Genomic DNA, 18738 nt, shown 5'->3' on the forward strand with positions numbered 1-18738 from the left:
TGAAGACAATTTGATCTACTTCAGATTCTGTAGAGTACCCTTCGGAATTATTTCGGTCCATTTCTACTGACTGCCACAATAAGGTACCATTTTTCTCGAACAAACCAATCACTTTTGAAGAGGATCGCAGATAAATGTTATGTAGACAATTTAGTGTTAAATGCCGACTCTATATGTAAGCAAAAGAAGTATACGAAGAAGCAAGAGAAGCCTTCGGAGAACTTGCAATGAACATAAGAGATTGGACTTCGAACTCTGAAGAATTCATGGCTAGTATTCCAGAATCACAGAGATGCAAGAAATTGGATTCTGTAAAAGTACTTGGACTCTTATGGGACTTGAAAAGATGACACGCTGCGACTCAATTTGAACAAAAATATGTTAGAAAAAGATGTAGTGCCAAGTAAAAACCAAAAGGATGTTCTCAGAATGCTGGCACGTTTCTATGATCCTTGTGGCTTTATAGCACCACTTGTACTACCAGCCAAACTCGTTTTTCAAGAACTTTGCGCGAAGAAGTTAAAATGGGACTCGGTTTATGTCCGACGAATTAAAAGAAAAATGGAACAGCGTTGTCAAAAACCTACAGTCAGCCAAAATCAGTTACATTGCCAAGACATACAGGTGATGGCAAGGAAAGTACGTACGAGTTGCATGCATTTACAGATGCCTCGAAGAACTCGTATGCGTCTGTTGTATACTTGAGATCATCTACCAGAAAACAGACAAAAGTATCTTTCTTGATGGCTAAATCTAGAGTAACGCCAATGGAAGACAAAGAAGACCTGAAGATACCACGCCTAGAGCTTCTGGGCTACTTGATTGGAAGCCGGCTACTCAAATATGTTCGTAGCAACTTGGATCTACCGATACAACAAGCCTACCTATGGACCGATAGTCTTATTGTTCTGAGCTGGATAAAATCTAGTAAGTTGCTTCCACCATTTGTGTCAAGACGCATAAACGAAATCAAAGAAAGCAAAGACGTCGAATTTCGTTATGTCAATACGAATTTGAATCCAGCTGATTTGGCAACACGACCTGAGCTATGGCAACAGAAAAAGGACCTATGGTTTAATGGTCCAAAGTTTCTCACTAAGCAACATGATTGTTGGCCCATCATCCCAAAGGGCGACCAACACGCAGCCTTGCTTTCGGCCGGCGAGGGTCTGGATACTGTTGACGGTCCAGAAATGGTAGACAAGGGCTACGAAGACGGTCATGAACATACAGATGTAGACATAATGGAAATACACACACCCGAAACACGTCAGCCTATGGATGTAGACTTACCTACTACTAGTGCGGTAACAGAAAAACCTACGCAAACGCAAGGCAGCGATGAGATTAGGAAGCTGCAAAAGGAATACTTTCCTGATGAAGTAGCAGGTAAAACGACCCATTTAACACGCAACCTAGGTTTGTTTCTCGACGTAGACGGGATATTAAGGTGTAAAGGACGCATGTCTAACACCAACTGGACATATGACAAAAAACATCCGATACTTCTACCAAGGAGATGTGCTTTCACAAACGAGATTATACGTAGTACACACGAATCTAACTACCATGTGGGAGTATCGCATACATTAAGTATCATTAGACAAAAATACTGGATACCACAGGGAAGAGCAGAAGTAGAGCGAGTAATCAGGAAATGTTCTCAGTGCGTGAAGTATGGAGGAGGTCCATATCAGTTTGCCACCTACCCCAGCTTTACCAGCAGAAAGGGTAAATTATAGCAAACCTTTTACATATACAGGAATGGATTATTTTGGACCCATGTTTGTCAGTACGCAAAATGGAAAAGAAAAAAGATGGATCTGCTTGTTCACATGCTTAGCTGTACGCGCCATTCACATGGAAGTAGTAAATAACTTAACCGCTGATGAATGCTTGTTAGCTTTAAAGAAGGTTTACAGCGACGAGAGGCGTGCCGCTTAAAATTGTTTCAGATAACGCTTTGCAGTTCAAGTTAACCAGCCAGGTACTATCTGAACCCTACTGCAAAGAGAACGAGATCCAGTGGAAGTTTATACCACAGTTAGCGCCCTGGCATGGTGCTTTTTACGAGCGTCTTATAGCTATCGTGAAACATTGTCTTAAGCGCACAATAGATAAGCATTTGTTACAAGACACTCAGCTACTGACAGTCATAAAGGAGGTTGAGTCAGTAGTAGAACTCACGCCCGTTAGTTCGAGTCGGTACTGAACTCGAGCATGTGCTGAAGCCGTCCGACTTTTTATCGTTGGGAAAATGTTTAGAATTCAATCTAGAAGCAACAAGTACCGGCACGGGTACGAAAATTGATCTTGTGCAGGTTGGAGAAGAGGACAGACTGTACTCAATGAATTTAAAAAGATGTTCGAAGATCAATATCTACCTAGTCTGCGAGAAAGGTACAACAATTCTTACCAACAACCAAGAGTCAAATCGCATCGAGAACCTCGCCTTGGCGATATTGTGCAAATAAAAGACGACTCTCGTAGAAGATGTAGTTGGAAAGTTGGAAAAATTGTTTCCTTGATTCGAGGAAGTGACGGAGAATGCCGAACAGCGATAGTCAGGGTTGGCAGCTCTGATTTCACTCGTTCAATCGGCCATCTATACCCACTGGAAACTGATGCTGCCAGCTCGAGAAGTGATCAGTAGGATAGTGACACAAAAGCCGGAGGTTACTGGCTCAAACGGCAACCGAGATGCTACAGATAATCAGGAGACCACAGAACATCTTGATGTTGAACCAATCCAACTTGAGCCTTTGATTCCCGAACAACCTGAAGCACGGGATGGTTCTAATGTTGGTGATGTGCCTGTGGCAGTGGATGAAGCCGTTGGTGATACCGGTGAAGCAGCTGTTGTAGACGAAGTTACTCATAATGGAGAGGAGCTAATGAACACATCAGCTTGCGGTGATGATGTTGTTGAAGGTGAAACCAGAAAAAGAAGAGAGACGCAGCAATATAAGGCAAAGGAAAGATTGCTGAATGGACGCGTCAATTATTTATTCTTTTGTAAATGTCTGTCAGCAAAACTCTCGCCGTTGGGAGTGTCGCGGCTAAGCGCGAATTATGCCTGGAGGTGAGCTAACTTTAAACTGTAATTGACATTGTATTGGTAACACTGGCAGTATAATAAAGTAATTGTTTTATGGCCCTGACAGCTGTCACTAGTTTGAATTTTAAACAGTCGAAATAAGGCGGGACTGATAACGGAATAGGACATTAACTTGAATAAAGAGTATGTAAGGCGGATAGAATAGAAGTTGCACATTACGTTAGTGCATCCAGTAAGAGAACAATCACTGGTGAGTTCCTTAAGCTTTTCCTTACATATCTAATGTCCGTTATAAAGCAATATGATCAAGAGAATAACACTAATCGTGATAAGTAAAGTTTGTAAGACAAGATTGCTTGTTTGAGCTTTCATAGTAATTAAATGTAATCAAACCTTTGTATAGAACCGTGTGTTGGTTCTGGTGGTTTGGGCTGCCTGTGAGGGTTTGTTGGGAGGCCAGTGGCGGAAGCCCGATTTCCTCACATACCACTTGAGGGTATGTGATAGTAAACGAGATTAAATGATCTAAGAGTTTTCTAAAGTTCACGAACAGTGTTCATCTGATGATCATATTATTAAACTAGTATATGGCGATAGTTGTAGGTAAATATTGCGAAATTATACCATGAACCCCGTAGGACGTCGCCACATAGGGATAAACGAATTCTTCGCAGATGAAGTCGCGTTATGTAAAGAACTACAAGTTGACGCAGATTTTAAAACACATCACATCATACTGAAGAACCCATTTGTCTGCAGTAATTGCTTTTTTACCGTGCAATTTACGTTATCATTTCCAAATTAAAAATTGCATCGCACATAAAGTATGGCGGCCGACCATAAGCTTAAAAAAAATTGTTTTAATAATTGCGGTTATCTACACAATTTACTGAGTGACAAGTGTGCAACAATGATATTCACGGATTTGCACAAAAGTTCCGACAACAAACCATAAAACATTGATTATCGATATTAGCCATATCACTATCTAATTTCGTCACCCTGGTAGCCCTTTAACTGCCATGTACTTTACTTGTCAAGTTAGTCTCAAGGTACGGCCACATGCAAGTCGCTCGTCGCTCGTTTGTAGCGATAAATCTAGTCAAGTGACCCTATTTTTAATTTTCCTCGACTCAAAAAAGCAGTGTCAAGCCGCCGCGTCGAACAGCAGCGTCAAGATGGCTGCTTGCAGGAATGATCTTTTTTGGTCTTGGAAGCTGATTTCTTAATCTCATTTAGCAGCAGTCGAAAATGAAAAAAAAAAAAAATATTTTTCGAAATTGAATAGGTATTTTTTTTCCAGCTCAACATTTTCAGCTTTATCACTATATGTCACGTGACCAGAGGGCCTACTCCGAAATTCAAAAGTCGTCCCTTTCACTCTCGTATTTAATAGAATAAGTGTCAGAGGGGCGGAACGACACGAACTTCGATTTTCAAATTTCGTAGTAGCCCCGCAGATTTGACGCTGGAAACGAGCGTCGAGCGACTGCATGTGGCCGGCCTTAACGTATAGGAACCCGCAGTACGAGTGGTCTGTTTTTTGTCACTTGGTCGGTTTTGTTTGGGGCCGGAGCTAGTAGGTAGTATTTTTTTTTAAATATGATGGCAACACTGAGCTTGGCAAACTGGCAGGCGGCAGCCACTGGCAGGCAGGCCAGCCAATCCAGCCCAAAATCCAGCCATTAAGTTGAATTGAAATATGGCGGACGAAGACGCAGCGGACAGCCTAATAATCTAGTTTTATATTTTTGAACATTAATAAATAGCATTTTTTACCCCTGCAATACAATTATTTTATCGTTTCATCGGACTTTTGTGTAACTGTGAGTGATAATTACCTTCGGGATACGATGAACACTTGTGCCCTAGTAACTGTCATCACTCTCGCCCATTTCCTTTGTGAACTAAATTGCCTTTTTTATAAGTGTCCGCGAAGTTTTGCTGTACTATGATTTACAGTTGAGAAGATAATTTTACTTATATGGTTTAATTTTCTCTATCAATGCTCATAAAGTGTATTAGGTGACCGTAAACCGAATTACAGGAGGAAGTAGTGCTAGTGATAGAAGCCGGAATCTGGTTAGATATTGAGCATATAAGTGCGATTTAGTAGTTTGTGAAATCCGGTGCTTATAATGAAATAATGGTTGAAATAGGCGCACCCCCGCAGCCTGCCGAAGAGATATTAGAAAGCTGTGAATGGTACTGGGGCGATATCACAAGGTAAGCTTCCTTAATAAAAACGTAAGCTACATAACTTGTACAAAAAGCATAATTATTCATTAATTAAGCAGTCTTACTAAATAAATAACTCAAAAATGCAATTCTTTGTTATTCATGATCATAATCCTATTTAAAGTAAAATAGATAAATGACCCAAGAAAAACTACACTGTACCTACTTGTTCCAACATGAAAATTATGTTAGTCATTTTCCTATTGTTAGGTTCAGCAAATGCTGTTTAATTAGTATTATGCAGTAACATTGAAATAAGTCTTAATTTTCAGATTATTTTGCTCACATTTACATCATTTAATTTAGATAGGATAAGGTTAGTTATAATTTTATATAATATTATATTAACTACATAAGTGTTTAATATTTTAATGTAGTGGTGAGATGATGTCAATCACTGTCTTTATCCTTTATAGGTTAATACTCAAAGATTGGACAAGCAATCCAGTTCCTTATCTCTTTGATTCTTAATACTTGATATGGATTTTTGTGTCAGTGTACTTGCTGATATGAAAAAATGTGATGGCCTTAACATTTTTGTTCTGGACAGAAAAGTGAAATGAGAAATTTAAAAATTAGTTGTTTTATATATTTCAGCCTTTCATTACAATAATTAGTGGATCCCATTGGGATTGAGTAACATAGTAGTTGTATTAGTAGTTGATTAACTTCAAAAAACCATGAGGTGTGTACATCACCCAAGAATTGATTGCACAAAGATTACTATAAATTATTCATCCCTTACATCATTCAGCAAATCAAAAATTATGCATTCAGTAGTCCAACCCTTTTTAGGGTTCTGTAGCCAAATTGGCAAAAACGGAACCTTTATAGTTTTGCCATGTCTGTCTGTCAGTCCATCCGCAGCTTTGCTCAGGGACTACTATCAATGCTAGAAAGCTGTAATTTTGCACAAATGTATATGTAAAGTATGCTGACAAAATGGTACAATAAATTTTTTTTTTTTTTTTGCAGTACCATAGACGTAAAGTGGGGTTAGTTTTTTTCTCATCCAACCTTGTAGTGTGGGGTATCGTTGGATAGGTTTAAGCACTACTATTACTAGGTAGTAAGCAGAGAGCGGAATTCTCATGCCAAAAATCAAATGTCAATAGAGTTGGAACATTGAATTTTATAGACTATCGATAAGTTATGTATATTTACGAAGCTTGTCTTTATTTATTTACTAATAAAAATAGTCCTTAAATCCATATTTAAGCAAAAAATTTATAAAAATATGATATAGTGTAAGAAAACAAAATTTGCAAATATTTTTTTAACTTCCTATCATTATGAACCTGTTGTTAATAATAATTAACAGCAATAAATAAAGAATATCATTTAAATATAAGACAACATCAAATCATAATTATAAAAACTACTTAACTTTACTTAGTATTGCATTATAAGAGGTTAATGTTAAAAGTCAAATTGCTAAAATGTAACATTCCAACTCGATTGACGTTTGATTTTTGCCATGTGAATTCCGCTCTCTGGTAGTAAGTATATCAAACTGACAAGGAAAACTATAAAGGTTCAGTTTTCTTGAGAATTATTAGTAGTTTAAGAGTAATTAACAGCCCAAGGTATAAAATATACCTGAACTTGGAATATTCCGTACAAAATACGATATCAGAAAAATATTACTTAATTTTTTTCGTAATGGCTATGGAACCCTATTTCGGGCGTATCCGACATGCTCATGGCCGGTTTTGTATTGACATTTTTCTTATTTCATGATATGATGTAACAAAGGAAATAAATGACACCTCATCTAGGGGCCATCCAAGTTTGGACACAAGGACAATTTGATTGTGATTTTTATAGTAATAAATGTAACAAAGTTCCATATATAAAAAAATAATTCATTCTTTTTTTTTTTTATTCAACTGGATGGCAAACAAGCAAGATATTTCTTTATTTCTTTCTTTCATAACTGCAGAACTTCCCAAGAAATTATATGGCATCTGTAAATTTTTGCAGGATATGCTAGTGTCCAAACAAATTCTAATTAGTCTGTCAGTTATTTATTCTGTGACTTCCGTAAGAACATATATTTTAATGGCTGAAAGCATAAGCTCTAATGAACGTTTTTTTTGAGTTAATTTCAATTTCGGTTCTTTTACCTTTTCATTGTACTTGTAGTGTCTACTCTTGTGTCTGATATCCTGTCAATCGCTCAAAGGTTAACTGGAAAAGATCCCTTTAAGGGATAAGTTGGCCTTTGTACATCTTATTATCCTGTGTTATGTTATTTTCATGTGTTTTATGTACAATAAAGAGTTTTACAATACAATACAATACGTAAATTAGTATTTCTAGTTACAAAAAAACATTTTTTTTCGTACAAATTAATTCGGCACGCAATGTATCGGTAACAAAGCTAACAACTGACACTAACATTTGCGGCCTCTGAAAGTGCTCTGAAACGTCAAATAAATGTTTCCATTACATTACTGCTTGAGAAAATTAAAAATAAATTAACAACTCTCCATTAGTAATTGTTAATTAAAATTCATGTTCTTATGGATGTCACACATTGTATAATGTATCGGAAAATAGTGGGACAGTTCTTTTTAGCACGGCGTCACATCACGGGCACTAGAATTTTGATGCACTTCATCTTTGTAATTTTGTTGGGTCGAGAGGGCCGCGATCCTATTTACGTGGTTGTATATGAACAACATCTCACCGCGGCACCCGCGTACGACTCGACTCGCGCCAGCCGTCGGTACTTCTTGTATCACAATGAATGGTATTTTATGTCAAAAAAAGTAAATGTAGTCATCAGGTCTATATCGCCTGGTCTAAAATTGTTTTGCATAATTTTTTTCGTAACTTTTTTTTGCATAACAATGTTTCATGGAATAATTGAAATGTCGAAAATTGTTTGGTCGAAATTGTCTTTCATAACATTTTTTGGTTGAAAAATTGTTTAGTAGGTATTTTGTCAACAAAATTTTACACAACAATTATAGACCAAAAGAGCTTTAGGAAAAAAAATGTAAGCAAAAAAATCTTTATGCTAAACAATAAGTATGCCATACAATATTATACCAAAAAATTTTAAGACCTTGCAAAGGGCACCCATAGTCAACACATCAACATTAACTTCAATGTCAAGCCTACTATCATAAAATCTTGTCTGTTCGTAAGTCTGCTCATTTTCAATTATTTTTTTTCAGGGATGAAGCAAATGAAAAACTGAAGGATACTTCTGATGGTACTTTCTTAGTTCGCAATGCTTCCAATAAAGGCAATGGATACACATTGACAGTACGGAAAGGAGGAACCAACAAGTTGATCAAAATCTACAATGAAGATGGGCGCTATGGATTTTGTGAGCCTTTCGAGTTCCACTCTGTGGTGGAGCTGGTCAGATTTTACACACAATATTCGCTTGCACATTGCAATCGAAATCTGGACATCACCCTTACATACCCACTATCACGACCACAGGAGAATGATGGAGGAGAAAATATTAATGATGAGACTCTTGAAACCCGATACAAAGAAATCCACAAGGAATATGTCCTCAAAACGCGCAACTTTGATGAATGTTCTGATAAATACATGAGGCTTAGGGAGGAAGTAAAGTTCAAAAAGCAGGCCCTTGATGCATTCAAGGAGACTGTTAAAGTCTGTGAAGAGCATCTCAAATTGCAAGACAAAAAACAGTCTGAAGCTCACCCACATGAGAAAAAAGATCTTATAGAAAACAATAAGCAGTTAATATCTAGAGTCAATAGCCTCAAGCAAGCAAGAATCCAGTTGCACAACATACTTCGGAGCACTGTTGAAAATAATTTGATACTTGAAAGAGAAATCACTAAACTCAAACCAGAAATTGTAAATCTCTTCAAGATAAAGGATCGCCACAAACTGTAAGTTTACTAATAAAACTATACAAATTAAACAAAAATAACATTATTTTAAACAAATTTTACACATAAACTGGAAATGACAAAATAAATGATATGGGACATAACAGCCAAGTTAGACAGGCTTTCAAGTAAAGGTCTCATCTAGCTTTTTCCAGGTCCTGGGTTGCTCAAAATACAAATCAAGACAACAGCAAATGTTTATACATTATTTATTATATCTTTATTAATATTCTTTATTATTTAAAAATATTTCAGATGGCTTCAGAAGCGTGGCAAGACTGAGGAATACCTACAAGTTTTAGAAGAAGATAATATTCACAGACTGGAAGAATTGTATGCACATAGAGAAATGATCACTTGGAAAGTGGATAACTGTACTCGAGAGATAGCAGAAAAACTATTGAATGGGAAACCTACAGGCACTTTTTTAATTCGACCTAATTCAAGAGGACAACTTGCACTTTCCATATGTTGTAACAATATTGTCTACCATTGCATTATCTATAAGACTGAACGAGGCTATGGATTTGCTGAACCATACAATGTTTATAAGTAAGTATATCCACAAAATGCTTTATTTTCCTAATGATTGAAATTGCTTTGATATGAACTAATTATCCTTAACTTGGTTTTGTGTAAAATCTATTTTATCACGAAAAATTAATGATGTCCGGTTATGACAAATCCAGTGTTATGTGCTATTAATTTTCCTCTAACTATTGTTGGAAGCCGAACCACCTTAAGGCTACTTATAAACCTTTTTTATATTTTTGCAGAACACTGAACGAGCTTGTTCTACATTACGCTATTAACTCGTTAGACGAACACAATGACCAGTTGAAAACTACCTTAAAGTATCCTATCCATGCTCACCTGGTGAGTCGCCCGGAGAAGAAGCAGACACAAGACAGCCAACAGCCAGAAACTCATCAAGAAGCGCAGCAAGCGGAGTCCCACCACTCAAGCCAACGGAAACAACGTCAGTAAATCATATAACGTGAGTTGTCTTGCTAATTATCTAGTCATCTATTTCTCTCAATAGAATGATTAGCATGCTGATGTGATTATATCACTAATGTGATAGCAATTTCGTGAGATTCAAATTGTATCTACGCACATGGATAGTGATTGATCTCGGTTTTCACTAAAGTCAGCTTTACAAGCCTAGTGGTTCTGTCTAGACTAGGCAACTATCGTGTCTTGACGTGATCTGAATATGACTAAGATACAAATGATAATTATGTGATGGTATTAATTACTATGCATACCTAGTAATTGTCATGTGATATTTTCAAATGCTTAATTGTATACTATTACTGTCAGAGAGGTTACGTCGAAATTTGAGCGATGGGCCAATCAACAACGAAAGTATAAATTTGTATTGCGTCCAGTTTTTGATGAATTTGGGATTTTTGAAGACGCGATGATATTTGTCAATGGACAAGTGGGAACATTATGAAAGTATTGTGTGAAACTGTGAAGTATGTTTTAAGTTGCATGCTATGTCTGTCATTAGCTTTAGGGAAAGTGTCTTATTACACAGCCAAATGTTGTACAAACGCGAGTACCAAAAAATGTGTCATGTAAATGTTGAAGCGTGAAATTCAGTGAACTCTGAGAAACTAGAACGTTTTTTTTAAATTCTTGATTTATTATTTGTGTCATGTGATATTAACTTGTTAAGTCATGTTACAGGCTTGATGTTTTAATGAATACCCAGCTTATCTGCAGTACAAATAATTATGAAATAGAATCTACTCAATTCATTCCTGTTGGTCTTGTTATTGACTGTAGCAGGGGGTTTACACTGGGCAGAGTACTTTGTACCTATTTTATGCCTACCACTTAGGGCCCCTGTGGTGAGCTTTCAGTCCGGGGTCAACTCAACGCCGAACGCGAGAATACCTATCAACTGCGGCAGCAGTCTTGGACGCGCTTGTATGGTTGTACTTAAAATTCAAAGAACATTGTTTTAATTTATTTTTATTTTAAACGTTAAAATGTTTTATTTAGCTTGCTTTGTTTGCTTTTTGTATGGGCCAAATCTAGTTATTGAAATTTTACCCCCTTCCTGTTGCCCATTGATTTGTAATTTGGTACACACCTTAAGTTTTGATGACAATACAACTATGTGCCTTCAGTATCATTGAAGATGAGCGTTTAGGGGCATACATGTCCAGGTGTCACATTGTCCATTGTCAAAAAGTTCGAAGGTTATAATGCCTTAATGTCGGATAGTCCATATGTCCGAGAATCCAGGTGTCACATTGTCCATTGTCAAAAAGTTCGAAGGTTATAATGCCCTAATGTCGGATAGTCCATAATAATATGTCCGATAGTCCAGGTGTCACATTGTCCATTGTCAAAAAGTTCGAAGGTTATAATGCCTTAATGTCGGATAGTCCATATGTCCGAGAATCCAGGTGTCACATTGTCCATTGTCAAAAAGTTCGAAGGTTATAATGCCCTAATGTCGGATAGTCCATAATAATATGTCCGATAGTCCAGGTGTCACATTGTCCATTGTCAAAAAGTTCGAAGGTTATAATGCCCTAATGTCGGATAGTCCATATGTCCGATAGTCCAGGGGTCTCATTCTATTTTGGTTTTATTTAAACCTATTTCAATGGAATTGTTTTCGACTCGATCGCCTTTACTGTCAAGTCAATAAGAGCTGCCACTACGTAGACAATACGATAACAATATGGAAAAGAGACAATGTAGAATGAGGCCCCACGGCTCCAGTCCATCTGCATGACTGGACCAGCTGGTGAATTCGCGTTGACTCGACACGACATTTACGTAGCATCATAGATGCATCTGGATCTTACCGAGAATGGGCCTCAGGGTTCAGGGTGTTAGATAATAGACTGGAAATAATGCAGATGAGCAATCTAGCTCTCTAATCTATTTCAGTTATATTTATCATTTACTCGTAGTTGTGTTAGTCACATCTTTATACAATGAGACATTATGGGATTCAGGCCTTCAGAACTAGGACGTTTAATCCTTCGGACTTTTTGACGCTAGGACTTTCAGGTACTGCGATGTTTCATTCTTCGGACTTTTTGACCATGGACTTATTGACGCTAAGACTTTCAGACACTAGGACGTTTAATCCTTCGGACTTTTTGACCATGGAATTTTTGACGCTAGAACTTTTAGACACTAGGACGTTTCATCCTTCGGACTTTGTGAGCATGGACAATGTGACACCTGGACTTTCTGACATTTGGACATGTATGCCCCTAAACGGCCGCGTGGAAATTATACGAGTTATGCGATAGACAGAAGCATAAGATAGGCACGATTCTTAGTTGTTTTTATAAGGGAGTGAAACTTCTGTACTTGTACTATTACTTATTCTGTGCCTGTAGCATGACACACTTGCTAGAATTGAGTAGAAACAATAGTATATTTGTGGCCTGAAAATGTAAAAAAGGATATTTTAATCTAATAATTCTTGTGTATTTACTTTGGGGATCTCGGAAAAGGCTCTAAAAATTTGGATAAAATGTGCTATTATTTAGCGGCTTGCGGGGGCGAACAATCAGATCGTTCGAAGCTAGAAGAGTTTGTCTTATCTCTGAGAAAATGCTTTCCTCGAGTTTTAGTCTCGGCGAAGCTCTGTCGCCCATACTATAAAGTGTTACAGTTTGATTAATTCGAGTTAACACTTGACAGATGGGCGTGCCTTCAGTCAATTTTCAACTTTGACGTCATACAAATAAAGCCATTTTTAGTATACCGCTACCCACGTTTACAGATTATGTAAAAACTATTTTATTTGTATGACCTCAAAGTTGATAATTGACTGAAGGCACGCCCATCTGTCAAGTGTTAACTCCAAGTAATCGTACCGTAATCGTATGAATGTCAAATGAACATCGTCGCACGTTGATCATATAAATTTGATATCAGTTAAAAATACGCAATCGGGTGGCAAAATTGTAAGCTTTTTATTTGGGGATAAAGTTTGAACAAGAACATCTCCAAAAAAATACGGTTGGTAACGCAAATTACGGCGATCGTCCTCTATAATATATATGTATGTAATATGTATGTATATATCAGTTCATTACTTTCACTTAAGTATGGTTGTCTTGGTGCTTTCTGTCTCTTCTGAATTTATACTCGCAAGTTGAACCCCAAGGTGTACGATTAATTAGGAAGCGTATTTAGCGGTAATGTTGGAAGGTTTTTTTTTTGCGTAAGAACGATAAAATGTAACAAAGGCAAGGCAAAAGCAACCGTTATTTGCGCGTCCAATACAGGGCCATGGGTACTTCCTTCTCCTATAAACTTATTTCATAAACCCACGTTTACTTTGCCAACTTTGGTGTAATGGACCGATTTATTATAATCCTTCAATGGCAAATTTACATGTGTTTCGCCTTATTATGCTATGGTCAGTTTCTATGCATTTTTAGATTGTTTTTGTTGTAGTGTTAGCATTACGATATTATGAGTATATAATATTATATACAATAAGGTGTGTCACAAACTGAGATGGATGTCAACTAGCAAGCTCAATTTGGTAACTCCCCATATTGACTGTCATTATGACACATGTGATAATAATTATTAACATTTTTTTTTTTCAAGTAAATACATATATCTACTAATTGTATTTCGTTCATAGAATTGTGTCTATATGTATTATCTTTATCTATATTAACCGAACATTGTCTTTTAACTTGTCTTTTATCAATTTTATAATCATTTTGAATTTGAACAAAGGAAGATATTATTATTTTTTTATGTGCTTTTTAATGAATCCTAGCTCATCGCTGTTCGCTATAGGTACTTTATAATAGGAATAAAATAAAATTATTCCCTATTATTTAACTTAAAAATGTTACAAAACAGTCTTCAAAGACTAAAAATGGTTCGTTTCTAGAGTGACTAAATAAATGCTACAGACGTCAGCGATGGGTGCGCAGCGTTAACTTGTAAGCACATTTTATTCCAATAAAATGAAACCTATTTTGCCCATGTTTCGGCGTGGAGAGTAAGACAGCCAGTGAAATTACTGGCACTTGAGGTATCCCATCTTAGGCCTCTAGGTTGGCAACGCATCTGCAATACCCCTGGTGTTGCAGATGTTTATGGGCGGTGGTGATCTCTTCCCATCAGGAGACCCACTTGCTCGTTTGCCATCCAGTCGAATAATAAATAAAAAAACCTGATTCCATGGGAGTTCTAATTTAGTAATTACGTCAATTGCTTTGGATTTTTATGAGTAAGTACGTTCAAGTGCTATCCTTCTGTTTTTATGTTGTGTAAACTATTATTGTCAATTATTGATTGAATTATTTGATAAATTCTGAATTTAACGTGAATGTTAATTTTAAGGTCGTAATCGTAAAGTAGTGTTAGTGTAGGTAGGTTTAACAAATTAATTAATGAAAGTTTGTTACAAAGTAAAGTATTCCTGAAAGTTATTATATAATTAGTTGCTTATTCGAAAATCAAAGGAAGATCGTTGAAAATTCCTGGCGAATTTAACAAATTAAGTGGCGGTAATTAAGGTCAATAACCGCAATTGATAACAATATTGCACAATATTAAATGAACATTACTACACAATTGTAGTATACTTGAAAACGCTTTTCGTGTGAATTGGCACAGTGGCCTAATAATTTGATTAAATTAAATCGTTTACTATTAATTAACTAATTGAAAAAAAACTTGAAAAATGTAAGAAAGAAGAACAAACGTTAAACACGACATTTAAGCAAATGAGTGAGATAGGTGTGAGAAATTCACTTGAGAAAAGATTTATGTCGTTGTAGACATTGGTTTCAGGCTGATCTAATATTAATAAAATTATTTATTGTGAAAGATCATTTTACTGTGGAATTTCAAAAATATTTACTTTTAAATATGGATCACTTTAATTAATTAGCCAGTTATTGCCCACTTAATTATTTTAAACAACATCTAAAAGAATGAAATTAGAGGCTGTTTCACCATCCATTGATTAGTGTTAACTGACGGTTAAATGTGATGCCGTCTCCGTCTATTCGAACAAAACAAATAGAGAGTGCATCACATTTAACTGTCAGTTAACACTAATCAATGGATGATGAAACAGCCCCTTAGAAGAGTAATAACAACACAATTTAGCGAAAACTAATCGAACTTGAATGATACCCAGTACCCAGCTAAGTTAACACATGACAATGTTTGTCTTAGTGGGCAATAACTGCTTAATAATAAATAACCGTTACCCTAGTCTTCGAAATTTTACTAACAAACTATACAAAGCTTCATTAAAATTAATTCGAAATTATTGATTTGGGTGTCTTAATTTTTCAGTCATTTAAAGGCATTATCTGACAACGCTTTTGTATTTTATTCCAGTTATTTTTATTTTCAGATTTTTAAAAAGATATATAGCAAAAATAGGTAATGCAGAAGTTCAAGATAAACATGCTTTGACATTTTCGGTTTTTAACTTATTTTGTTGATAATCGGCCGCTTTGTTGGCCTAAGATAAATTAAAGAGTAAGTGGCCTATTTTGGACATTAACAAATCGACATGTTTCAAGAAAGGGGTCGTATAAATTTAACCAACTTCAAAAAAGGAGGAGGTTCTATGTTCCAATGTTTGTATTATTATCTTTTTATGTATGTTCACCGATTACTCAGTCAATTGTGGACCGATTTTAAAAAATATTTTTTTATTCGAAAGAGTACTCTTCTGATGTGGTACGAGTACCATTGTCATCAAGTCAAAATCTAATGATGGGATCGTAGGGAAATCGAGGGCAAACCTCAAATTTTATAGGCACACCTATGACTATTTTGGCATTTTTAGCATTAAGATAAGCATTTACATTCAGAAAGTATCCTTTGGTAAACTGGACCTGATGAAGAAGACCGTAGATGACCAATGGAACTCGTCAAAGCTAAGTAATGCTCTCTCGTCTATAAACGATCATGATTAATATACCTAGATAAGCAACTAAGAAGAAGCTTTAAGTTAATGATTCTTTCGAATTGATCTGATGCTGAAGCCGGAAGGTAGGCAACGGAACTCTGTTATAAAACAACGTAACTAAGCCGTGTTTGGGCTTTATGGAATCGTTGTGAGAAGTACTTTGGCTACGAATCACTAAAAAGTGAGAAATAAATATTTTTTTTACCCACTCCAAAAAAATAATAAAAAATGGAACCGACTATAAAACCTTTGAAAATATTTGTCTAGGTACCTACCTACTAGCTCACAGTCGGTGACTCAGCACGACCCAGCAGGAGGGATTGAAACCCATAGTAGGTATGTAGGTGAGTTAGGCGACTATGGTTCCATTCCTGCTGGCTCGTGCTGAGTCACCGACTTCGAGCTAGTAGGTACTTAGAAAAATATTTTCCAGGGTTTTGTAGTCGGTCCCATTTTTTTATTATTTTGGAGTCTGTTTTCTTTTTTGTTAAAAAAATTCTTTCATACAAGTAATTATTAACCCCCTTATTCATAACCTAACCAACAAAAAGTTGGAAAAACCCCTGACTTTGTCACCTCAAAGTTCAATATCTCAAAAATTGCTAACCGATTTTGATGAAACATGTCTTAAGAACGATCGCTAGAAAACCTGATTTCAAATAAAAAAAAAACGTTATTCAAATCGGTCCACCCGTTTAAGAGCTCCGGTGCCACAGTAGACACACATAGCGGTCAAACTTATAACACTCCTCTTTTTGCGTCGGAGGTTAATAAAATAAATACAAACCTGTTATAACAAAATGTATAGGTAGTACCACGACAGTTGAAGGGACTGATTGCATAAAAGGAGAATGAATGAAATGAATGAGTAAATGTCAAAATCCCGCTGTCATTACATGACATGTTCTTGTGTGCGTGACCTCAACTCTGGTGGCACTATCTACACGTTTGTCGGTGTCTGAGCCGGCAAAGGCAAATGTCAAAGTCACATATCTATAGACAAATAAATGTTAAGTTGTAACATAAGCATAGAACAAGCTTATATGAATAAGGGGTTTTTCCCTCCTACGTATGTGCATCCCATGAAACGCAACATGTAAAACTATATTCACAGTAGAAGTGCAATATTTTTTTTATTATTCATGTGCAATTTTGTAAATTGGATAATGTAAAATATTTTCGTCAGGGCTTCCTGAAAGCGGTTAATGGCACTGCCCCCGCACCGCATCCCACTGCGGTGTGCGCTGCTATGGGTTTTCACTTTTGACGGGGGTAGTTGATTTGTACGCAAATATCGCATGGTACTGACTCTGCAATCCGCATCTCCGTGCGAGGTGCGGCGTGCGCGACGTACAATTTGGCAGCGAATTTCGTCGCTCCGCATACCGCAGCCGCGTGCGGCGGCAGTGTGATAAATTGATAATGATAAATAAAATAATGAAAACCGCTGGAAATTTAAAAAAAACACTACATCCCAATTTTACGAGTGTATATTTTGTACTAAATAAATGATCATAATGTTCAATAATTATTAATTTATATTTTCATTGCAAGCTGAATAACTACTTTATTTATTTTTACATAAGATCAGTTTGATAAAATATGCAAGTAAATAATTTTATTTATTTACGTTTTACCCATCAGAAAAATGTACTAACGACAGGAAAAGGTGTTTCAATAACAATAATGCCAGTCGTCTAAATGTTTTCCTTCCCTTGCAGAAGCAGGGGGGGGGGTATTAATTTACAATTTTGGAACTTCAAATTCAGGAAAATCCGAAGTGAGATCGAAAGTAACAGTTGTGAATGAAAAATAAACTTCGTAAATATCTGAAGAACTTTCCAAAATTGTGGATTACTGCCTCAGATTCCGACTGCACTTCGCCTGACCTTAATTTGATGAAAAAGGCATCAGATGTTGTTGCACATGATAATTGTGTGATTTATATTATTTACCTACCTTGATAAGTTATAAAAGTTTAATATAATGAGATTTATTGGAGTTATTTTTATATTCACGTCGTTATAATTATGTACGTTCCCGTAATCGGAGTCCCAGAATGTTCTCACGATGAATGTAATTTCTGCGAAGTAGATGTGGTAATGATCTCAAAGGCGAATTTTAAATTATAAGTTAAGGTACCATAGCAGCCAAATTGGTTGCATCAAACAAGCATATTACAAGATTTCTTACAGTCGCCATTTTATGTAAATTTATAATTGTAGTATGTTTTAATAAGTGTTAATAAACAAACAAATCTATATTTCATTTTTTATTTCAAACAATTCTTACCAAAACTGGAGCAATTTACAGTTGGAAACATTTTGATTCCTGACCCACCGTAGAACATTCTCACAGCAAGTAAGTGTCATAATAAATTCCCTTGTCAAGCAATGCGATGACTCTTATGACTTTCTACGAAAAGGTTCCACAGTGGGTCATATTCAGTTGGTTCGGATGTACCTATCCTATAAGTAGATAATGAGTTGCAACGAGTTACTTTATGTTACGCAATGTCGTATCGGGAGTATTTTGACATAAATAGGCTTAGGCCGTAGTGGGAAATACTCGGGCCGAATGCGGATTTGGAACTTCTTCGCAGGTGGGTTTCC

The 18738-nt window shown here is 36.3% G+C and overlaps 1 protein-coding gene across 1 annotated transcript; it reads left to right on the forward strand.

Annotated features, from left to right (window-relative positions):
* The first annotated feature begins 4742 nt into the window (after window positions 1-4742).
* On the forward strand, window positions 4743-18389 carry LOC141432089 (phosphatidylinositol 3-kinase regulatory subunit gamma-like). The gene is made up of 4 exons (XM_074093490.1): window positions 4743-5284; window positions 8482-9180; window positions 9436-9732; window positions 9957-18389. The coding sequence occupies exons 1-4, from the start codon at window positions 5205-5207 to the stop codon at window positions 10165-10167; spliced, it is 1287 nt and encodes a 428-aa protein (XP_073949591.1). The 5' UTR covers window positions 4743-5204; the 3' UTR covers window positions 10168-18389.
* The last annotated feature ends 349 nt before the right edge of the window (window positions 18390-18738 follow it).

The sequence above is a fragment of the Choristoneura fumiferana genome, chromosome 10, assembly GCF_025370935.1.
Source record: "Choristoneura fumiferana chromosome 10, NRCan_CFum_1, whole genome shotgun sequence".
Lineage (NCBI taxonomy): Eukaryota > Metazoa > Arthropoda > Insecta > Lepidoptera > Tortricidae > Choristoneura > Choristoneura fumiferana.

Coding starts and splice junctions, on each gene's coding strand:
- LOC141432089 (XM_074093490.1), top strand. CDS start 5,205: ATGGTTGAAATAGGCGCACCCCCGCAGCCTGCCGAAGAGATATTAGAA. Junction 9,181..9,435: donor ATAAAGGATCGCCACAAACT/GTAAGTTTACTA, acceptor AAAATATTTCAG/ATGGCTTCAGAAGCGTGGCA. Junction 9,733..9,956: donor GAACCATACAATGTTTATAA/GTAAGTATATCC, acceptor ATATTTTTGCAG/AACACTGAACGAGCTTGTTC.